Source organism: Abramis brama (assembly GCF_963993115.1).
Source record: "Abramis brama genome assembly, chromosome: 5".
Lineage (NCBI taxonomy): Eukaryota > Metazoa > Chordata > Actinopteri > Cypriniformes > Leuciscidae > Abramis > Abramis brama.
In genome coordinates this window covers 2359949-2384840 of record NC_139967.1, presented here as the reverse complement: position 1 = coordinate 2384840, position 24892 = coordinate 2359949, and the positions used below count along the sequence as shown (strand labels likewise).

Sequence of the window (24892 nt, the reverse complement as noted above, 5' to 3'; positions counted from 1 at the left end):
GCTCTGTTTCCATCCACCTATTTTTATGCACATTTCGAAATCACATTAAAAAAACACCAAGATGTGCATGAATTCTAGGGCTGTAACGATACAAAATCTGTCTGTGAACGCGCCAGAGAGAAATGCACATTTCATATGGACTACATAGTTTTGTTTCGTTTTGAATTGTTCTGTTTAAAAGTAGAGATTTCAAGCTTTCTGTAGACAATAGATATATTTCTCAGGTGTGTGAGGCAAGTAGGCTACCTTATACACTGAGTTTCGGTTCATTTATGAGACGAGCTCTAGTTCACGCGCCGGCGCCTCCGTGTTGTGATTATCTATTGTCTGCTATATTTATTATTTATTAAATCCAGGCAATTGGTTGATGAAACATTGATTAAAATTAACATACAATTAATACAAAACGAAATTCATTTTAAAGAAAGGCTTTGTGCTTTCTGTTTGAGGTCTCTGTGAAAGTTTTAAAGCAGTCTTAGTGCCGCTTTCAGAGCGCTCACGTGCGTAACTGAGAACTGACACGTCCGTAACATTGTTTTTTCCTCATAAATGTGAACACGAAAAATAAAATAAAATAAATATATTATGTTCTGTGGAGAGCCAACCCTTCTTCATCCGGTGGGTAGTATTACTTTTGGTTTGCGCAGTGTAATAATATTTTGCCACCTAAAAGATAAAGATTTTTTTGTGTCACGTCCGTAACGCATGTGTCTTTCCCTCATATTAAATATAAAATGCATGTGTAGACTTATATTTTTCTAATGTCTGGACTCCTTTATTAAGGGATTATGATATATAAACATAGGTTTCAATATACTGGTATTAAATGCATTTTCTGAGAATTTATATTTCAAGTTTGGGGTGTGTCGCGATTCTGCCTTCTCACACCGCGACAGGTTTGTGGCTCTGAGTATCGCGATTTCGGTTTTATATCGCGTATCGTTACAGCCCTAATGAATTCTAAAAATGAACATAAAAAGCATATGTGCTCAGTCGAGGATTTCATTTACCGCACACACACATGCACACACACGCAGACACGTGCACACACGCACACACACACACACACACACGCACACACGCACACACATGCACACACACACACACGCACAGAAGCACGTGTGACGCTCGAGCTGTTTTTTTGACGATATGAGGACACGAATGCATGAACTTCATCTCCAGACTCTAGATCCACTCTGAAAGTCACTTCGTGAGCATTTGAGAAAAAATATCGTCATAAACACAGAAACTCAAATGTCTTCACGGCAACCCGTCAAAATAAAAGTTCGGTTTAACTTGACAGAAATATATTACTGTTATACAGTAGAATTCAGATACGTCTCAATGTAATAATAATACTAACACTAATACAAATAAATTATGATCAAAACTTAATTTTTAAAAAAATTATCAAAATTGTTCTTCCATGTTTTAATTTTAACAGTAAAGCTCATTGTGCAGCACAACAAAAAAGTTTGTTTAATTTCATGATTAAAAGAAATTTAACTTGATTGATAGTCTTGACTTGATTACCAGAAAAAAACAAAAAACGAATTTGTGTGAAAAAAAAAAACATTTCATAGAATTTTTAGACACACTTTATATTAGTGTCCTTGTTACATGTTACATGTACTTACCATAATAATAACAGTAAATTATGCATAATTACATGCAACTAACCCTCAACCAAACCCTAATCCTACCCTAACCCTATAGTAAGTACATGTAGTTGCTTAATATTACTCAGTACTTAAATATATAATTACACTGTAGCAATAACACCTTAAAATAAAGTGTAACCGATTTTTTTAAATATTGTATATGTTTAATAATTGTTTATAATAAAAGTTTCATGATTTCAATTAATTAGACATGATTTTTGATTACTAAAAATTTTACACCACGTATCCGTAACACGCCCGCTCCACGACACTAGTTTCGGGGGAATAATCCTAGGGGAAACACTGCATCCCGTGATGGACTCACTGTTTTGGCGGTCTCCCATCCAGGGACTGGGTTTCTGGGTCATGGTGAACAGTGTGTCTGAGATGTCCGACAGAAAGCAATCCAAGTCAAACATGTGCACTTCCTCTGATGCCGTCTCGGGCTCTGGATACATCTGACTAGTCCATTTCTCCAGTCCTGTTCTGCTGATCGGACTCTGTGGAGAAGACACATGATGTGAGGACTCATTCAGATCTGCAGGATGAAGCTCACACTGAACTTAATGTTAATGCTAGAGGTTTGTTCATATTACTAACACTAACACCGTGTCCTAACCAGACGCGACGCGATAAGATTCCAACGACAAATAATTTGTCTGTCCACACTAGACGCGACTGCGAGATGCGTCGGAATCAATCAAAACCCACAGCCAATCAGAACAGCGTGTGGGTGGAGTCAGCCAATCAGAACAGCGTGTGGGTGGAGTCAGCCAATCAGAACAGCGTGTGGGCGGAGTCAGCCAATCAGAACAGCGTGTGGGCGAAGTCAGCCAATCAGAACAGCGGGTGGGCGGAGTCAGCCAATCAGAACAGTGTGTGGGCAGAGTCAGCCAATCAGAACAACATGTGGGCGGAGTCTCGCGGCACCAGAGAGTAATCTTGACGGCACTCGCAAGAAAATGGATAAGTCGCTACATAATCAAATTCACAAATATTACACCATTTAAACATTATTAAAAATACACAAGCTACTGAAGTACTAAAACAATCTTTGTCAATAGAATACACTTGTTTGTTCACAGTTTGAACGTTCTTGTTTCCATTTGTTTAATTTCAAGATCTGAGGTGAATTATCCATTGTTGCTTTTACAGCTTCAAAGCTGGAGCACTAAATGATATTCAGAGTCACATGACACACTTTTAACATTAAATAAAGCACATAAACAGTCCCTGAGATTATCATCGCCACACTTGTGTTTGTTGTTCCAGCGCGACGTCGCAGAAAAATAGAAACCATTTCTAAAACAGAATCGTCGCGTGTCGCCGTCGTCGCGGCTGGATAGGACACACTCTCTAAATAACATGGAAAAGATGCATTTTATCGTGCGTCGCGTCGCGTGTAGTTATTAGCACACGGTGTAACAACAGTAATATTGATGCTTGACTTTGCAAACACCACTGATAAATGTTTCCACATCTACTTACGGCTGAACGTGTTTAACACCAATAACTGAATTATAACTACAGCTCAGGGCTCTCATTTATAAAACTGTGCGTAGGATCCTTACTAAAAGTGTACGTGCGCCCGAAAGCCAAAAATATAAATATATTTTTAATATTCAGACTTATAAACCGTGCATACGCCAGAACCTGCGCAAAATTCCCTTCATAAATCCCAGTTAGCGGACGATTGTGCGCACATGCGATTACAACGCCTCGTTTTACTATGCATATCCTCATCTGCATATAATTTGCATATGCATATTCATCCACATGATACCATGTTTAACAGTATTAAGAAAATATGAGATACGGATGTGTGTCACATTACATTGGTAAAAATCATTTAGTAGCCGATCCTTGCCTTGTTTTTGAATAAATAAATCAAATAGTATAAAATACATTTCAGAGAAAGTGTTTCTCAATATTTTCCACAAGCCAAATAGTATTTTTAATTGCTTTATATTTTTAATTGAAACAAAATGATTATTTGCATGAAAATATTTTCTGCTATAATCATGCGCTAATAATAATGAATAAATAAATAAATAAATAAAGAATATAATACTATAATAGCAATCCTTGCTGTAGTTAAAACATTAAAACGCAGCATGCCACAGCAAAAGTGTTCAAAAGCAGCGCATAAAATAGTATTTTTAATTGCTTTATATTTTTAATTGAAGCAGATATGCCTTATTGTGCATTATTGAACATTATTTGCATGCAAATATTTTCTCAGACCATGAGTTCTGCTATTATCATCATTTAATTAACATTAAAACGCAGCATGCCACAGCAAAAGTGTTCAAAAGCAGCGCATAATAGTATTAATATTAACAAAAAACTATAACATCAAGAGAACACTTTCCTCAAGCAACCACTACCTATAATTAGCAAATGATTACGATCCAATTATCCAATCATTTCCGCCACAGACAAAATTAAGCTCCGCCCTGCTTTTGCTCGTTTAACTCAGACATACGTCACAATAGGGAAGAAAAGACGAGCACAATTCACACTTCATCCACAACTTCATCCAAAACCCAGAAGACATCAGCTTTTGATGAAGTTTTACATTTTGATGAAAGATTTGATTTCTGTCCCCTTTAGAAAGATCTTGCACTGATGAATCATTCACAAATAAACCCAGAAACGTGCATTTCGAAAGCAAATTGTTGATGTTGACTTTAACACAAAGCAGTTCCACACTCAGATTTGATATTTTACTCACGGATTTCATTGGGAAAACCCCGTCTGCATGTGTTATAACGCTCTTGCTGATTTCTCTACTGATGTTCGGCACGGGCCGCATATTTATAATGAAACCCACAATCAGACGCCGGCGTCAATGATTGCGTCTTCCCTGAAAACTACCTACGTTCTGCTTCCCACTTTCTTTTTTCTTACGCACAAAGGTGGCAAATTATAGTATTGGTTTGTGAGCAGGATTGATGTGCGCTTACGTGTGTGTCTGCGCTTACGTGTGAGGTCTTCACGACAGCAGTTTAACACACACGTGTGATAGACAGGAACCCCAGCCCGATCCCATTATGCTTTCATTTCTCAGTCTTTTTTCCACTAGGTTTCTCCGTATCATTGAAGGACGAGCGGGTCTTTTGTTCCTGACCCAGTTCCTGCTGTCACACACTCACATGTGGAGGACAAACGCAAACACACTGGCTTCTCCTGGCCCGATGACACACTGCACCTCAACACCAGACGCTGCGGGGTAAACTGGGACACGCGTACGGGCTCATTGTAACACACATGGTGTAAAACTTTCATGACGAAACTTAGTGTATTTACTATAGTTGCCATATCTACACTTACTGTATGTGACCCTGGATCACGTCACCAGTCTCGAGTCGCACGGGTTTATCTGTGGCAATATCCAACAATACATTGTATGGCTCAAAATTATCGATTTTTCTTTTATGCCAAAAATCATGAGGATATTCAGTAAAGATCATGTTCCATGAAGATATTTTGTAACTTTCCTACCGTAAATATATAAAACATGTATTTCTGTGAGTGAATGCAGCACAATCGCCAACATAAATGAACAACTTTAAAGGAGATTTTCTCAATGTTTCGATGATTTTGCACCTTCAGATTCCAGATTTTCAATAGTTGTATCTCAGCCAAATATTGTCCTATCATAACACATTTTTATTTATTCAGCTTTCAGGTGACATATAAATCTCAATTTAAAAAGAAATTGACCATTATGACTGGTTTTGAGGGCCAGGGTCACGTATAGAGAAGAAATTGCGTCAAAATTAAAAAAATATTTGGAAGATATCACTGAACATTTATTTAACCATAGCAAAAGTAAGTTTCTTTCTGAAGTTTTTTGTGTTTATTTAAAATAAGACAAATCTGATATTATTTTAATCCTATATCTGTTAATAAAAAGTATCTGTTCTTTAATGCTGATCTAACCAGCAGAAGACACTAGCCGGGTTTAAATCCCAGTTGTGCAGGCGGGGCATGTTGTCACACTGCGTTACAATGAGAGCCTATTAGAACTATGATATTCTACTCTATACTTGTATGAATTCTATTGAGAAACCACGAGAAAAAGGTGAATAAAGACTGAGAGTCAATGTTCAGAAATTATTAATTATTATGTTTTGAACTATGCTGTATTGCTGTTTTGCTGTGTTTGTTGTCAAACTCAGAAATTTGTTTATTTTTAATTATTAAAAAATGCCATTATTTTATATGAAAAAGTTAATAATTGTATTTTATGAGAAAATAGTTTAGTTTGTCTTGTATATATATATTTTTTTATTAGATCAGATAACATTTTAAGCTGTCATATGGTCATGTTACAATGTATGTATTACTATGGGGCATGTTGTCACATTTCACTTCCATTTTTCGGGGTAAATCAAGAAAAAAGTATACACTGTATTAATAAAACAAAACCACATAATTGTACTAGACACGTGTGACATTATTGTGGGGAAAAATAAATACTCTGAACCTCAAGTGAACTTATACAAACTGAGAAAGTCAAAAAGTGTTGGGTTGTCTATGCAACAGGCAAACAAATATGGATGAATGGGAAAAGAGTAAAATCAGGAAACAGGGAACGTTCTCTGACCTCTGGCTGACATTCTGGCAAGCTTCTCTCAAAAGACGCTTTTCCCACTGTCAGGACGAACAATTCCATGAACAATAAGGAACTGCTTCGGTTTTATTTCCCGTAATTCTACCGGCCTGGAATTCGAACCGTAATGCATGTAGTGACATCGCCGCTCAGGATTGGTCACTTATCTGTCGCCGGGCTGCCAGTTTCTCTGTAGCTGGCAAAGCGTTATCAGAGAATGTCTAATAAGGGGAGAACTTCCACTCTCAGTAAACTTCCGGCTTCTGAACTGGTTGCAGTTCCACTCTGGCTCCACATGAGGGCGCTCACAGGACGAGTGCAGGATGAATGGAGGTCTATGGCGCTATACCCCTCAAAATCCACTTTTCTCAGGATATAATTTTTTGTCTAGTAATTTGAATGTTGTATTCGAAAGGAGATGCAAAGAAATGACACATTGCTGGGTGTTAGATTTTTTAGAGTCGCTTATTTGCTTTAAAAAGTCTTTTAAAGTGTCAATGACGTCATACACATCGTACGACCAGAGATACTGCTTTACTGCAATCCTTCAGTCGCTTTGGTGCTTTCGCGCTCTGCACTTTCTTTTCTCTCGAGGCATCGACAACACAGCTGACACAGGCAAACACACAACACAGCTGACACAGGTAAACACACAACACAGCTGACACAGGTAAATACACGTGCTAGAATAGCTTTTGTTTTGTTTGTTTCTGGTCCCGCTTCAGATGCCACGATGCCATCAAGCGGTATCTCTGGTCGTAATCAGTCCTTCACTGACCAATCAGCGTTCATTAGCAGAATGCTAGCGTGTTATGGGCAACAACAACTCAACCTGTAAGAAATCGAAAGGACATAAGTACTCGTTCATTCAACTTTCGACCTATAACCCATGTTGAACTTGCAAAACCTACAATCAAATCTGAGATTTCTCAACGGCAATCGGGTGGAAGAGACAAATTTAGCCGTCTAGCCCCATAGACTCCCATTCATTCTGCACTCATGGGCGATCGCCCCTAGTGGAGCTCTGGTGGAACTACAACCAAAATTCGTTACAATAGGACTCAATAGGGAGTGGCCAGGCTCTCCGTAGACGGGCTCTGGCGTTATCATAAACATCAACATAAAATTGCATTAACAAAAAATATTTCGTCTAACATTTTTAAAATGGTACTACTACTGTCACGGTTTACGAATGCATTGCTTTCTTTTTGTCTCGTGCGTTTGTTATTTGTGTATGTGTGTGTGTCGCGTGGATCTTTGGGTGTGGCCGGAGCAATCATGCTCATTCATCAATCTGCAATCATTATCGGCGCCAGCTGCGACTCATCATCACTTCCTTAAATACTCACCGTGTTCTCCTCTCCATTGTCAGATCGTTGTTTGATGTCTTGCTGTCTGGTGTTCCTGTTCCCCGTTCTGTGATCTTGTGGTGTTCGTCCTGGATTCCTGTTCGTTGTTCAGTTCGTTGTTCACGCCGGATTTCACCATCACCTTCACTTCACTCTGCACCAGCTCAGACTCACCCGTGTTTGACCATCGAGGTCCCTGCGTCACCCGCCAGTGTTTGTTGCCTTTGATGTTTCATCTGTGTTTCCAATAAAGAGTTTATTGCACCTGCTATTGCTTCCTCGTTCTATCAGCATGACAGAACGATCTGACCAAGGCATGGAAGCAGCGGGCGGAGCTCAGATTTCCATGCAGATTTCCAGATTTTCGTCAACCGCAGCATTCAACGCATGGACGCCCAGGAGGAGGGGCTTAACAACACTGGCCGTGCTGTTCAGGCTCTGGTGGCGCAGGTGTCCGAGCTCACCCAGCAAATCCAACAACTGCGAGCTCCCACTGCGCCGCCCACACCGGCCGTTCCTCCCACACCATCGGATCCTCTCTCCCAGTCGGAACCTCGCTTACCTGTGCCTGAGAGGTATGCCGGAGAACCCAGTTTCTGTCGAGCGTTCCTGACTGGATGCTCAATGCACTTTGCACTGCAACCGAGAACCTTCAACGATGAGCGATCCAAGGTCGCATTCGTCCTTTCACTGCTGACTGGGAGAGCGGCACTTTGGGGAACGGCGGTGTGGGAAAACCAGGACCCATGCTGCGAGTCGTTCCAGGCACTCTCCGCCACCATGAAGCGAGTCTTCGACCGTGCGGTCGCCGGAAGAGAGGCGGCGAGGGTGCTCGCCGAACTTCGCCAGGGAGAGAGGTCAGTTTCGGACTATTCGATCGAATTCCGGACTCTCGCGGCAGAGTGCCAATGGAAGGACGAGGCGCAGTGGGAAATGTTCCTGTATGAGCTGGCTGACCGCGTCCAGAGGGAGATCTACGCCCTGGACCTGCCCACTACCTTGGATGGACTGATTGAGTTAGCACTACGAGTTGATGCCAGACTGTCAAGAGTCGAGCGACGCGTCCTTTCCAGTCGAGCTCTTGGAGGAGCGGAGAGTCTGCGGTCCAGCGGCATGGACGCGGTCAGCCCTACCTACGATCCCGAGCCCATGCAGGTAGGGCGAGCTCGGCTTTCCCGGGAGGAGAAGGAGAGGCGGAGGTCCCAAGGCCTTTGCCTTTACTGCGGCGGAGCTGGACATTTTTCGAACACGTGTCCGGTAAAAGGGCCACGCCCGATAGTAACAGTGAGGCTACTATCGGGTGGGATCTCCGCCGAGAAGACCTCATCGACATCTACCCTCCTCCCGGTAAGACTAAGATGGTCCTATGATTTCACTATCTACTGGTCCCATTACCCTCATCACATCTGGTAACCACTCAGAGACTCTGTCATTCTACATCATGGACTCACCTCTTGCACCCATAGTACTCGGACATCCTTGGCTGACTCAACACAACCCTAGAGTGGACTGGCTCCGGAGGTCCATTACGGAGTGGAGCACTAAATGTCATGAGTCCTGTCTTGTGTCTGCCTGTTCGTCTGTTCCTATGTCTGTGTTACAGGAGAAAGCAGTGGATTTGTCTAACGTGCCCGCGGAGTACCACGACCTGAAGGAGGTGTTCAGTAAGTCTCGAGCTGCTTCTCTGCCTCCGCATCGTCCCTACGACTGTGCCATAAATTTATTGCCAGGTAAATCTCCGCCTAAGGGCAAGTTATATTCGCTTTCTGCTCCAGAAAGGGAGGCCATGGAGAAATACATTTCTGATTCTCTAGCAACGAAGTTCATTCGCCCTTCCTCTTCTCCAGCGGGGGCGGGGTTCTTTTTTGTGGGGAAGAAGGACGGATCTCTGCGACCTTGTATTGATTACCGGGGGCTGAACAACATCACGGTAAAGAATACTTATCCTTTGCCGTTGATGTCTTCAGCTTTCGAGAGGTTGCAGGGAGCGTCACTCTTCACGAAATTGGACTTGCGTAATGCTTATCATTTGGTCCGCATCAGGGAGGGGGATGAATGGAAGACTGCTTTTAACACCCCCAGGGGTCACTTTGAATACTTGGTCATGCCCTTCGGGTTGTCCAACTCCCCAGCAGTCTTCCAGGCCCTCGTCAATGACGTGCTGCGAGATATGGTCGATCAGTTCATATATGTCTACCTGGATGACATATTGATTTTTTCTTCTTCTCTCCAGGAACATGTGCAGCACGTCCGACGAGTGCTTCAGAGGTTGCTAGAGAATGGGCTTTTTGTCAAGGCAGAGAAATGCGAGTTCCACGCACAGTCGGTTCCATTTCTTGGGTACATCATTTCGTCTGAGGGAGTACGTATGGACCCTGAGAAGGTTAAGGCTGTGGTGGAGTGGCCAATCCCAGATTCCCGCAAGGCCCTGCAGAGGTTTCTGGGATTCGCCAACTTCTACCGACGTTTTATTCGTAACTTCAGCCAACTAGCCGCACCTCTGACTGCCTTGACCTCCCCCAGAACTACGTTCAGGTGGTCAGACGCGGCTGAAGCCGCGTTTGCCAAACTGAAGGACCGCTTTGTTTCGGCCCCAATTCTGATAGCCCCTGATTCCTCACGTCAGTTCGTGGTGGAGGTCGACGCGTCAGAGGTGGGGGTAGGTGCAGTGTTGTCCCAACGTTCTTCCACGGACGAGAAGATGCATCCCTGCGCGTTTTTATCCCATCGCTTGTCCCCAGCCGAACGTAACTATGACATTGGTAACAGAGAGTTGTTGGCAGTCAAGTTAGTGTTGGAAGAATGGCGTCACTGGTTAGAAGGGTCGGGGGTACCTTTTATCGTCTGGACCGATCACAAGAATTTGGAATATATCAGGTCCGCTAAAAGATTGAACTCCAGGCAGGCTCGGCGGGCACTTTTTTTCGGTCGTTTTGATTTTACTCTCTCGTACCGCCCGGGTTCCAAAAACATCAAACCCGATTCTTTATCGCGCATTTTTTCACTAACATGGGAGGTCGAATCGAAGGTCAAGAAGGCCTTAGAAGGGGTAACGCCCCCGGTCGGTTGCCCACCGAACCGTTTATTTGTGCCGGAGGGATTACGGTCAGACGTTATTCAGTGGGGGCATTGTTCCAACATAGCCTGTCATCCAGGAGTGACCCGTACTAGTTTTCTGGTTAAGCAACGATTCTGGTGGCCACTTATGGCCCGGGACATTCAAAGTTTTGTTTTGGCTTGCTCGGTTTGTGCCATTGGTAAGTCTTCCAATCGACCCCCAGATGGGTTACTCCAACCGCTGCCTGTCCCTTCGAGACCCTGGTCCCATATCACACTAGATTTTATTACCGCCCTCCCGCCCTCTCAGGGCAACACGGTAGTTTTAACCGTGGTGGACCGGTTCTCGAAGGCGACTCACTTTATTCCCTTGCCCAAATTACCCTCAGCCAAGGAGACAGCGGTGACCGTCGTAGATCACGTCTTTCGTTTACATGGCCTCCCGATTGACGTGGTCTCCGACAGAGGACCCCAATTTGTGTCCAAATTTTGGCAAGAGTTTTGTAAATTACTGGGCGCGACTGTCAGTCTATCCTCAGGGTTTCATCCCCAGAGCAATGGCCAGACCGAGAGAGCCAACCAGGATCTGGAAAGAATGTTGCGGTGTTTGGTATCCAAGAATCCTTCTTCCTGGAGTCAGCAACTGTCTATGGTGGAGTACGCCCACAGTACGTTACCAGTGTCATCCACGGGCCTGTCTCCGTTTGAGTGTAGTGTAGGTTACCAGCCACCTATCTTTCCCAGTCTGGAGTCCGAAGTCGCGGTCCCCTCCGCACACGCCTTTGTCCAGAGGTGTCACCGCACCTGGACTAGAGCCCGTGAGACTCTACTCCAGGTGAGGTCGCGCACCAAGGCTAAAGCCGATCGCCACCGGTCTAAGCCTCCCGTATACGTCGTTGGTCAAAAAGTGTGGCTTTCTACTAAGAATATTCCTCTCCGTTCCGTCTCTAATAAGCTCGCACCCAAATTCATTGGCCCGTTCACTGTCACCAAGATCATTAGTCCGGTGGCAGTCCGCCTCAACCTTCCTCCAGCGTACAGGAGAATTCACCCCGTTTTCCATGTATCCAAAATTAAGCCTGTGTTTCGATCAGCGATTAACCCGCCAGTCCCGGTTCCTCCCCCGCCGCGTCTCGTAGATGGGGAACCTACTTATTCGGTAAATCGTATTCTGGACTCTAGGCGGAGGGGACGCGGAGTCCAGTACTTGGTGGACTGGGAAGGTTACGGTCCGGAGGAGAGGAGTTGGGTACCTACGAGAGACATTCTGGATCACTCCCTTATCGATGATTACAATCGACAGGTAAGGGAGTCTGGGAACGCCAGGAGGCGTTCCTAGGAGGGGGGGTACTGTCACGGTTTACGAATGCATTGCTTTCTTTTTGTCTCGTGCGTTTGTTATTTGTGTATGTGTGTGTGTCGCGTGGATCTTTGGGTGTGGCCGGAGCAATCATGCTCATTCATCAATCTGCAATCATTATCGGCGCCAGCTGCGACTCATCATCACTTCCTTAAATACTCACCGTGTTCTCCTCTCCATTGTCAGATCGTTGTTTGATGTCTTGCTGTCTGGTGTTCCTGTTCCCCGTTCTGTGATCGTGTGGTGTTCGTCCTGGATTCCTGTTCGTTGTTCAGTTCGTTGTTCACGCCGGATTTCACCATCACCTTCACTTCACTCTGCACCAGCTCAGACTCACCCGTGTTTGACCATCGAGGTCCCTGCGTCACCCGCCAGTGTTTGTTGCCTTTGATGTTTCATCTGTGTTTCCAATAAAGAGTTTATTGCACCTGCTATTGCTTCCTCGTTCTATCAGCATGACAACTACTAGGTTAGGGTTAGAGAACATTTAAAAGTCAAATTTATTTTTCATAATGTTTGCAATTGAATGGTCCCTACTTCCCTAGATGTGCGTATAACCGAGAAAAAACATTTTAAGAACTTTTTTTTTTTAAATGGATATTTTGAACTTTAAGAGAACATTCAGAAATAATGTTTTCATAACTTAGCAAAGCATTTTTAGAGCCTTTTAGTTAGCTGGGAAGTTAAACAAAATGTGGTAAAATTGTAAATTATTTCAACTCTCTGAATTTTCAAAAATGCAGAGAAAATTGTGAAATATTATTACTATTTAAATTAACTGTTTTTTAATTTAATATATTTTAAAATGTAATTTATTCCTGTGATCAAAGCTGAATTTTCAGCATCATTACTCCAGTCTTCAGTGTCACATGATCCTTCAGAAATCATTCACATATGCTGATTTGATGATCAAGAAACATTTATGATTATTATCAATGTTGAAAACAGATTTCAGGATCTGTGATGAATTGAGAGAACTGTTGAAATATGATTTTTTTTTTTTACTAATGTCCTTACTGTCACTTTTAATCAATTTAATGCATCTTCGCTAAATAAAAGCATTCATTTCTTTTTTTAAAATCAGTCTGACCCAAGACTTTTGAACATTTGTGTACCTTATAAATACCTCAGTACAGTATATATTATAAATATAACAGCCATTCAGTGCCATGGCACAGTATTATCTGGAAGCGTCAGCACTTTTATTTGCAAGCGAGGACTGATAAAGAAGTGCAGTGGATTCACATCTTGCAGGATGTGGGTCAGATTTGATTAAACGCTGTTGAAGCCCTAATGTGCGTTTCTTTGACGGGCTCGTCTTTCAGAAGGAAAGATTAGCACTTTAGTCACTAAAAGCAATCAGATTACTAATTATCTGACCCTGGATCACGTCACCAGTCACATGTCGCACGGGTATATCTGTGGCAATAGCCAACAATACATTGTATGGGTCAAAATTATAGATTTTTCTTTTATGCCAAAAATCATTAGGATATTAAGTAAAGATCATGTTCCATGAAGATATTTTGTAAATTTCCTACCGTAAATATATCAAACATTTATTTCTGTGAGTGAATGCAGCACAATCGCCAACATAAATGAACAACTTTAAAGTCGATTTTCTCAATGTTTCGATTTTTTTGCACCCTCAGATTCCAGATTTTATCGGCCAAATATTGTCCTATCCTAACAAACTATACATCAATGGAAAGCGTATTTATTCAGCTTTCAGATGACGTATACATCTCAATTTCAAATAATTGACCCTTCTGACTGGTTTTGTGGTCTAGGGTCACATTTCTCAGCCATATGTGCAGCTGTGACGCAAATAAACGCATTCGCGTTTACTCACAAGGATGTTCTTTGTAGTTTTCGGCCAGCTGAGCGAAGCAAAAACTGAGGGGCGGCTATTAATAGAAATGCACTGTGCAAACATGACCTGCACCGCTAACCTACTAAAGTAAACGCTACGCTAGTCTAGCAGATCAATGATTTACACCAGACCACCATCACAGCTGCGCTACGGCCCATAGATGTGGAGGAGACCTTCAAATCTCCCCAATAACAGAAGAAATCACAGGTGCGGTTGAGAAACAGTGCAAACCTGCAGAATCCAGAAGGTCATGTGAAATGAACCAAATTTCGGAAACTTCCCCGGCTCAAATTTTTGATTTTGTTAATATTTTTTTTGGTGGCACTTTATTTTAAGGTGTCATTGTTACAGTGTAATGATATATTTAAGTACTGAGTAATATTAAGTAACTACATGTACTTACTATAGGGTTAGGGTAGGATTAGGGTTTGGTTGAGGGTTAGTTGCATGTAATTATGCATAATTTACAGTTATTACTATGGTAAGTTGATGTAACATATGTAACAAGGACATGACTTTATACTTTATAACAAGGACTTTAAGTGTTACCTATTTTTTCTGTAGAAAGACAAACATAAATGGTGATGAAAGCCAAAATATTAGATGTCACAGATGTATATTGACTGAGTAATCCACTGTTTTGTAGAGGAGGGTCAAAACAACCATTTTCACCTGAGATTTGTAGGCAATTTACAGGGGTGTAAAAATGACTTTAGAAAAATGGCAGCATCATTATTTTAATTTTACACAGAGATTGGTAGGTCTATTAGTAAAATCTGTTGACTTTAGCAATCTTTGTTTCATTATATGCCAACGATGACAATTCAAAAAAGGCAAAAAGCACTTTTTGCCTCAAGTTTGTATGCCTGTAACTCAAGAAGTATTAAATACATCTCAATATCTTTCTAGATTCTGGTTCTTAACACACTTTCCTATTGGTGTCTTTATTTTAAAGGCCCTCAGTGGTTTAATCTCAGAGCTATGGACATGTTAATGTGGCCCCGTGAGTAATTTGTGCACATTTTCAGGGGTCACTTTGCATACAGATGATACTTGTTTTCTTTTAAAGAGCAATATCTGAAGAACAAATAATGTTGAAACTAGAAATGAAACCCAAAAATTACATTCTTGTTTTGAATCTCTGTGATTTTTGCACGACCTGTGACACAAGACGACTTCTTGTCATTTATTGCGTTAACACGGTGGGCAAGTTCCTCTGTGATCTTACCTTCTGTAGCATGGACAGCAGATCTTTGTTCTTCTGGAGCTAAAAAATAAAACAAAATCAAATAAATCAGAAATAGCAGTGCTTTACAATCCTAATCAGAAAAATTTGAAATGCTGAATCTTATCTTAGTAATGGGTCAATTTTTAGGATCTGGTTTTTGTTCACTTTGAAATGGTGACTGACTGGGGTCAGAGATTTTAATGGCCCTTCATGTGAATATTGAACTTTGGGTTCTTGACCCAAAGTTGCTCCTGGAGTTTTGCAACAGAATCCCAACAGAGTGGGAAAAATGCAGTGTTGTATGACTGGCTCTGGTCTGGTTCCTTCAGAAACACCATCGCATTACATATTTTGTATTATGTGGTGAAGTTTTTAATGTTGTTTCTGTGTCTATATTGTGTATTTAATATGCTTTAAGACAAACCATGTGTAAATTCATAAGTCGACTCCATTGCTGAGTATTTCCTCCTTAAAACTGCAGTGAACCAAAGACAGTCTCAAAAACACGCTTTAAAATCGCTGGTGTTTCTGACGTCACAAACTACCTTGTAACCAATCAGATCAACGTGTGATCGTCAACCAGTGGATCTCTGAGCTGAGTGAGTGAGTGGAGGCGGGGCTCATTTGCATATTCATAGAACCACGCATACTAAATGAAGCAAGGGTGTCGAGTTACATTCAAGATATTTTAAGGCATGAAGAATTGTTTTTCAAGGATAAAATGTTCAAATATGTAATTTTGGTGATCAAAGATGAGTTTTTAGGGATAAAATGATTGACTACAGGGGGACTTTAAAAAAGCTAATTTCAAGAAGTAATGGCTGCATTTCAGAAATCACTAAAACCTTTTTGTGAAGATGTCTATAATCATGTCAGTCATTTTATGGTGGGATTATTGAGGTGATAAATCAATATATCATCCAGAATGAAAAATCAAACCATATTTGGAAATTCTGAGATGATCAGCTGACAACGATTGGCCAATTAACAGAAATGCTTGTACCAAATTCTCCTGAGAGCTTTCTGTTGTCAAATACTTTAGTGAATATTAAGTAAATATTGAATGCAAAATGAATTTTCAGCCATTTTATGGATATCTCACATGCTGTATAATAAATTTTGGCATTATATTGGTCATTTTGGACCTTTGATTATAGGATGAACCGGTGTACCGTCACAATATCATACACAATTGACCCATTATATTGGGTCAGTTACTCACTCTTTTCTTATAGTAAATCCTCCATTTGTGATATTCTTTAATCACCACCTCTATCCGTCTCTTCCAGTAGCTTCCCTCCAGAACAATCGCCTGTGAACGGCATAAATAAACACATTCATAATAAAATCTTCTCTTCTGCACTGAAATGCACGTATGGCTTCAGGTCTGTGGTTGAGATCGGCTCACCTCAGGTTTGCCGTGGGCATCCGCCTCCGAACCCTCCAGCGGCGTGACAAACCCACACACAGGGTTCTTCCTTTTCTCCACATCTAAAGCAATTTAACATTATATTGCATTTTTGTAGTTCATTATTCACTTCTACAATTACTGGTCCAGTGGTACCAGCACGTTACTTTTTTGTAAGGGAAGGGAGAAACTTCAAAGCATTCCTAAAATAAAGATTCTTTGATGGTTCCATGAAGAACTTTTAACATCCATGGAATCTTTGCATTCGACAAAAGGTTCTTTAGATTAAAAACAAATAAAATATAGGTCTTTGAAGAACTGATCGCTGAAAGGTTATTTTTGGAAGCCAAAAATGTATATCTAATGTATAAAAAAAAAGAGTATATCAAATTATTATAAAGTTAGGTCAATTTTATTTGTAAAGCATTTTTCACAAAACACAATGTTTCAAGGCTTTACAGAAAAACATGACGTTAATGTTTATGATCTCTTCATGTCTTATCACCCCTACGCGAGTATACTGTATATATTAGGGATGCATGATATATCGGCCACATATCGGTATCTGCCGATATATGTTAATTTTTAATGTTACCGTTATCGGCCCGATAAGAAAATTTGGCTGATATTATAAAGCCGAAAAATAATGTATTATTTCCTTCAGCTGAGACACTTCAGATGCGCACTGTTCAACATTATGGTTTTTATTTTGCTTGAAATATGATTGAAATCATTTCAAAAAAGGAAAATACAATTCAGTGCAAGTCTGTCATATCGGCTAAATAAAATTATCATGAGAACATCATTATAATTGTGTGCTTGGGACATTCATTTTAATGGTGAGACTTTTGTTTTTGTAATCAGGCTCTTATATTTATTTGCCAATTTATTGGTTCTTGGCTTTCAAATATAAAGAATTATCGGTATCTCAAAAATTATATAAATATTGTATTCAGATTTATCTGCCAAAATATCGGTTATCAGCTTTTAAATAAATACAAATATCGGTTATTGGTATCGGCAAAACTTTTCATATCGGTGCATCCCTAGTATATTTGCGGATAAAGCTGGACATGCTAATACATTCAAATTTATATAAAGAGCTTGAGGATAAGAGTTACATTTTGTGCCGAAATAAAACAAAAATAAGGCAGTTGAGATTTGTTATATAATATATCTCGCTTTATGTGAGTATACTGTATATAATATGCAGATAATACAGTGAAATAATACAGTTTACATTTTGTGATGATATCCTCAATCACGCAGCCGAGATTAGCTTGAGAAACACTTTCACATGAGAGAAATGACGTAAACTGTGAGCAACTAAGCAAATAAAGTCTAGAAATGAGATTAGGAGACTCACATTGAATGAACCAGGCCCTCCAAATGCCATTATTCAGACGGATTTTATCCCTCCACAACAACCTCAAACCTTTGAAAGACTTCCACTTTGGAGACACAATCTTCCCACTGAGAAGAAACACAAACATCAATGCAATTAACACTTTAGATGCAGACTCAGATTGTTTTATTTAGTGCCATGTCGGCATTCAAAGCTATTTTCATGGCAAAAGTTAAATTACGAAAATACAAATATCATATAAATCCAATAAAAACCAAACAAACAAAAACATCAAGTTATATTATACAAGATTTTTTAAATTAACATATGATAAAAAAAAATTTTAATGAGTAAATAAGTCCTTAAGTGAGGTAACTTCCACTTTAGATGCAACTTTATTTGTACGCTGCACCATAATGCTAGCCAAGTAAATACGAACAACATTAATGAACTGAAATGTGCAATAAACTTTTATTTTATTTTTTTTTATCAACGTTTTTTTTATAAGTTTCAGCAGTGTACATGTATAAACATATATCACAGATTCTATGAATCAGAAACAGAAGCCATGAAATTAACCAGATCAAAATAAAATAATTATACAAAACAAGCACACATAAATAAACTTTGTTCGAGACTATGACATACGGGTCTTGATCAATTTGCAAAACGATGGTGAAATCTTCCCTTTTCACCCGGCTGGCTCTTTACAAACATGCTTTTTCCATCCAACAGGCACTTTAAATTGTGTTTGCAGACAGAATAATTTCATCAGTCTAATGCGGCGACACTTTACACCATTATCTGACCACCCTTTACACCATTTACTGATGACTCCAGTGCACTTAATCTCGAAAAACAAGAGGCAAGTGAACTGAGAGTGTTGTGTTCACTCAGTTGCTAAGAGTCCAGTGAGAATGATTGCTAAAATGTGGGATATGGCTTGAAGCCTGACAGATAAACAACACTGATAGGACGTCATTGAGCTGGAAGAAGGAAAATAAAATAAATGTTCCTCCTTCCTGTATATGCCCTTTCTCGGATACGCCTACGTGCAGTCGTGTAGTAAAACAACAAGTGAAAAATATTTACTTCCAAAACTTTATTGTCAGACAAACACCTTTGAGCTAAAATTAAGAGATTTTAAGATTTTAACTGTACATTTTTATGATTTAATTAATTTAATTAAAACCCCTGCGTTTCCTGCAAAAAAAAAACTAAATAATTTTGAGAAAACCTGCTCTACATAAAAAAGTTTAAAAAAAAGTTTTCCTTGAAATATGATTTAAATCACGTCAGAAAGTAAAATACAGTTCAGCGCAAGTCTGTCATATCAGCTACATAAAATTATAATGAGAACACCATTATAATTGTGTGCGTGGGACATGGATTTTAATGGTGAGACTTTTGTTTTTGTAATCAGGCTCTCAAAATTATATATAAAAATTGGGTTTATATTTATTCGCCAATTTATCGGTTATCGGCTTTCAAATATAATGAATTATCGGTATCGGCCGAAATGTTCATATCGGTGTTCAATCCCTAGTTAGAGATTTGTGCAAAACCTTAAAGGGTTAGTTCACACAAAAATGAAAATTATTCCATAACTAGCTCAAGCCATCCTAGGTGTATATGACTTTCTCCTTTCAGCCAAACATAATCTGTTATATTAAACATATCCTGGCTCTTCCAAGTTTTATAATGGGAGTGAATGGTAACTTAGATTTTGAAGCCCAAAAAAGCGCATCCATCATCATAAAAGTAAATCCACACGGCTCCAGGGGTTAATAAAGGCCTTCTGAAGTGAAGCGATGCGTTTTTATAAGAAAAATATCCATATTTATAAAATTTATGAACTATAATCTCTGGCTTCTGGTAACAGCCGTACGCAAGTCGAGTTCCGGTGGAAGAGTGACCTCTGACCCGACGCATGATGATTGTTTTTGACCCACAATTCGATACAAACCGCGATTATTATTATTATTTTATTTTTTTTTGGGGGGGGGATACTTTTTATTAAATAACATTTGAAAAACCTGTATAAACTGAACACCAAAGAAAAATACTAACTATTGAGCGGTGGTGACACGTTCATGTAACATGTAAGGGACCTAAAGCGCACCTAAAAGCTGTCACAAAGAACTGGGAAAAGTAATGATTATTAATATGTCAAATATAGCAAGGAGACATTTCAACTGTTTATTAATAAACAAGTGTTTTCTGTGTCAAAGATGAAGTCAACGATGCTGACTCGCGATCTTCGCAGTAGTGAACGCGCCAGAGAGAAATGCACATTTCATCAGATTACATAAGCAGAGAGCAGTCTGTTTTCTTTCGTTTTGAATTGTTTTGTTTAAAAGTAGACATTTCAAGCTTTCTATAGATATATTTCTCAGGTCTGTGATTTCTCAGGTCTCAGTAGCTTATACGCTGAGTTTCAGCTCATTTATGAGACGAGCTCCAGTTCACGCGCCGGCGCCTCCGTGTCCTGATTATATTGCCTGCTATATTATATATATATATATTCTTATTTATTAAATCCAGGCAATTGGTTGATTAAACATTGATTAAAATTAAGATACAATTAATGCAAAACGAAATTCACTTTAAAGAAAGATTTTCTACAAAAACAAACTTAATGAAGTGGTCAAAATCATGTCTGCCCACTCGATATACTGCGCATGATCTTACTCATGCTTTTCACTTCATATAATCAAAATAGACTAAATTAAAAAATAAATTATTTTATTTAAACATAAATATGAAACTAAATTGTTTTCTTTAATGACTGGGCTACAACACGTAGGCCTATTAGCCTACAGAGTACAGATACATTTAATGTCGGAGCGGGATTTAAGCGAACGCCGTCTTACCGGTGAACATGTGGGGAAGACGATTTTCAAACAATCATCGAATATTATTTTACCTGATAGGCCTATGCCAATCCTTAATATTTGGTGTTTAAAATGCCTATTTGAGGTCTCTGTGAAGGTTTTAAAGCAGTCTTTAAGTGCCTCTTTCAGAGCGGTCATGTCCGTAACAGAGAACTGTCACATTGTTTTTTCCTCATAAATGCGACCACGAAAAATTAAATAAATGGAATATTTCATGTTCTGTGGAGAGCCAACCCTTCTTCATCCGGTGGGTAGTATTACTTTTGGTTTGCGCAGTGTAATTCACAGAATTACTCAAAATTATTTTTGCCAAATAAAAGTTAAAGATTTTTTGCATCACGTTCATTACAAGCATGTGTTCCCTCATATTAAATATAAAACGCATGTGTAGACTGATATTTTTGTCTGGACTCCTTTATTAAGGGAGTTTGGATATATAAACAGACGTTTCAATATATTGGTATTAAATGCGTTTTCTGTGAATCTGTATTTCAAGTTTTGACTGCAAATGTCACGTCCATAACGCTGGAATTGCCCGACCCGACATTTGTCATTTTTGGGTGAACTAACCCTTTAACCCTAAATATGATCAATATAGTGAGCCTTAACTTCTGCAGTGCAAATGCTATCAGAGAATATTCACAGTGTTTTAATGGCGCAATATCTGTATCTCACTGGCCAATAACAACAGTCATAATGCTATTGTCATATGTGGTGATACGAGTAGATGCTTCTGATAGCCTTTCTAAGCTGACGTGATTCCTCGTTTCATTTGACGTCGGGTCATTGGCATGTAATAATTCACTACTGCTGACTCACGGCCAAAGTAATACTGACGTTGCATCACAATATATTTCCAACAAGTTTCTCCAGGTCGTTTGACGATCATTAGCATATGGAAACAGCAAAGAATAACGAATGTTTTAAGTAAAGGCAACACTGCAAAACCTTAAAGATAAGCCTTTAAATTTAGGTAAATCATTTATTATAGGCTGTGGAACACCAGCACACCGACAAAAACACTTTACAAATAGACTCAAAGCTTTTAATGGGCCAACATGCAAACCTAAAAAAGGTTTGTCTAAGTAAATGTCTCGATATACTGTAGTAAATAAGACATTCAAGACTCTGGTCAGAGATGAGACAGCTAAACAATACAGTGCTGTCTGTGTGTTGCATCATTGTGGGTGAAGAAAGGAAATCTGTGCATGTTTTGGAGAAAGTGGTGTGGATTCCTCTTCCCTCGTTACTCTATAACTCTCACCTCGTTTGTCTTCCAACTCCTATCAAAGTCCAGAGGAGGTTTTTTTTTTTACTCAGTCAAGGATTTCTCAGCTGTTTCAAAAGCAAGACTGAGTGGTGAAACTTTATTATCTTGCATTAAAAATGTAATAAGATATTAGAAAGACCATTAGTGGTACATTCAAACCTTTTTCATTCACTCATTTTTATATTAGCATTACATCATTTTTATTCATGACTTGGGCTGATGGTATGACGATATAGATCTATCTATAAAATGTCTATCGTTAGAGATTTTGCTATTAGTGATGCACGATATTTCAGCAACCATATCGGTTTTGGCCGATATATGATCATTTTTAATGTTACCGTTATCGGCACGATTAGAAGATTTAGCCAATATCTTAAAGCCAATAAATAATGTATTATTTCCTTCAGCTGAGACACTTCAGATGCACACTGTTCAACATGATGGTTTTGAATTACTTGAAATATGATTGAAATCACTTCAAAAAGGAAAATACGGTTAAGTGCAACACAAGTCTGTCATATCAGCTACATAAAATTAATAATAGAACATTATAATTGTGTGTTTGGGACATGGCTTTTAATGGTGTGAGACTTTCGTTTTTGTAACGAGGCTCTCAAAAATTATATAAAAATTTGGATTTAGATTTATCGACCAATATATCGGTTATCGGCTTTTAAATATAAAGAATTATTGGTTATCGGTATCGGCTAACATGTTTATATCGGTGCATCCCTATTTGCTATATTGCGGAATGTAAATATATACACTTATCACATCACAGCACTATTGACACTTTAAAGTGATGAAATGCCTGAATGAGAATATAAAGAGCAGGACATGCTTGATGTAAAAAGTGTAATAATGGGCAAATTTGTAATAATGGATAAAAAAATCGCAAATGCGATGGCAAATTTGGGATGTGCTTGATGTTGAAAGTGTTTTTAAGTGAAATAAGCAGCGATAAAGAACTCAATGCGGTGCACAGAAAGACGCGTTTCTCAGCATGCGATCGCAAATTCAGTTCTCTTTCACGTCTTATTGCGCTTGAATGATCGAATACACACGCAATTATGTCAAAATGCCCATCTATGGAGTATTTATGCAAACACAGCCGGTTATGTCTCAAGTGAAAGCACAAAGTTGGGTGTAAACCGGATGTGTATCAGTATAATGGATCAGTGCGTTTGGTCTTAATGTGACAGGAGCCTAATAAACCTGTTGTTCTGTGTCATTAATCGTAATCAAACAAAAGAGAAAATAACTTACAGCTCTTGAATGATTAACAGCTTTAATAAGAATACATTTATATTTAATTGATATGGTGAAGACTATGCAACTGTATTACATTTGATTACGTTTCTGTACTAATTCTAACTACACTAAAAAAATATTGGCTTGTTTCAACCCAAAAACCCAACGGTTGGGTTTGTCCAAATTTAACCATTGAATCAACCCAGTGTTCTTGTTAAATAAACCTGAACCTGAAAAACTTAATTTAATTCATATTTTGGTAATATTGTATTTGTCTTATTTTGTTTGTAATTTGATTTTTATTAATAGAAATGTGATCAAATAACAAAAAAAATCACTATTGTGATCGTGAAATAAGAATTTGGTCACATCGCCCACCCCTTGCAATAAATATCACTGAAAGTGGATTATCTAAATATAATTACGTTTTCATTTACAAATAGTTTAACATGTAAACAGTGAGGTGAATGGTCAATTATATTTGTACTTTAATGGTTATTCACTTATTTAAACATTGCAATGAGGTAGATCAACTGTATTATAACGTTTTATGAGGTAAAAATCTAAGTTAAATTGAAATGTAACTGTAGTTTGGATGTTTTGTATCAATATAAACACTGCCATTAGGTGAATTTTACTAAAAACATAAGTTACATTCGCAGTTTTACAGTTAAGTAAACATTGGAGTGAGGTGCAAGTTCAATCTGTTTTATAGTGATGTATAGTGACCTTCAACTGTTTATAGTAACTTAGATAAGGTAAATTCGAGTTAAATGATAGGTTTGTTTTACCTGTATGCCAGTGTCATACATTCAAACAGGCGCGTGAGAGTCGGGTCGATGCTCAGTCGTCTGGACCTCAGTGGACCGAAACTGTAGGTCTGGCAGTCCGGTTTAGTAACAGTGTCATAATTATCATAATAATTATAAAGAGCTGCGCTTCTCCTCCTGACTGAGTCGCTGTGAGGCGAGGAAACCATGAAATGCCCGCTGTGGATCACCTGAATCCGCCGGACGGATCCGAATCCGACTCCTGCGTCCACACTGGGCAAGTGGTCATCCGGATCCGAATCAGACTCCGAATCCGGTCCGATTTGATTGGGTTCAGCAGTTTCTGAGTATTCTGGCTTTGCCATAGTGTTATTCTCTGCTGTCATGCTGTTCAAAAGCAGTTCACTGAGAAAAACGCCATCTGAGCGAGGAGGCGCGTGCACGCTCTGTCCCACTGCATACTTAGTATGCAACAGGTCAAAGATCAGGAATGATCAAAACTCACTGATTAAAACACTGCATTGAGCTGTTTCAAACTCTCCGAGGCAGATTAAACTCGCGCACAATTGTGTAAGAGTTGATCTCTGATCTCTGTTGTGGTGGCATCATGTTAGTAGATGCTATAATTAGTAAGACTATATTTGATCCGTAAATACCGGTATGTCCTGGTCTAGTACAGGCGCGTGCACGCCATGTCGTAATAACACCGTAAATACGATATTTCAACTTGTAAAAAGCATTCACGTCCTCGTAGAGCTCGTAATTTAAATGTTGTAAGCTGGGAATCTTCTGAGAGCTCCTACTT

The 24892-nt window shown here is 39.4% G+C and overlaps 1 protein-coding gene across 3 annotated transcripts in view; it reads right to left on the bottom strand.

Moving 5' to 3' along the window:
• Positions 1–24858, bottom strand: part of mlxipl (MLX interacting protein like) — a 47247-nt gene extending 22389 nt beyond the window's left edge. For 2 of the 3 annotated variants that reach the window (XM_084115101.1, XM_084115100.1), the window contains exons 1-6: positions 24109–24857; positions 17921–18027; positions 16555–16637; positions 16369–16458; positions 15147–15185; positions 1987–2161 (exon numbers count right to left, since the gene is read on the bottom strand). In XM_084115101.1, coding sequence (XP_083971227.1) covers positions 1987–2161; positions 15147–15185; positions 16369–16458; positions 16555–16637; positions 17921–18027; positions 24109–24473 — 859 coding nt within the window. In that variant the 5' untranslated portion in view covers positions 24474–24857. Of the gene's footprint in view, positions 1–1986; positions 2162–15146; positions 15186–16368; positions 16459–16554; positions 16638–17920; positions 18028–24108 lie in introns of all 3 variants that reach the window. The other variant, XR_014606308.1, reaches the window with a different exon arrangement.
• Between the last annotated feature and the right edge of the window lie 34 nt (positions 24859–24892).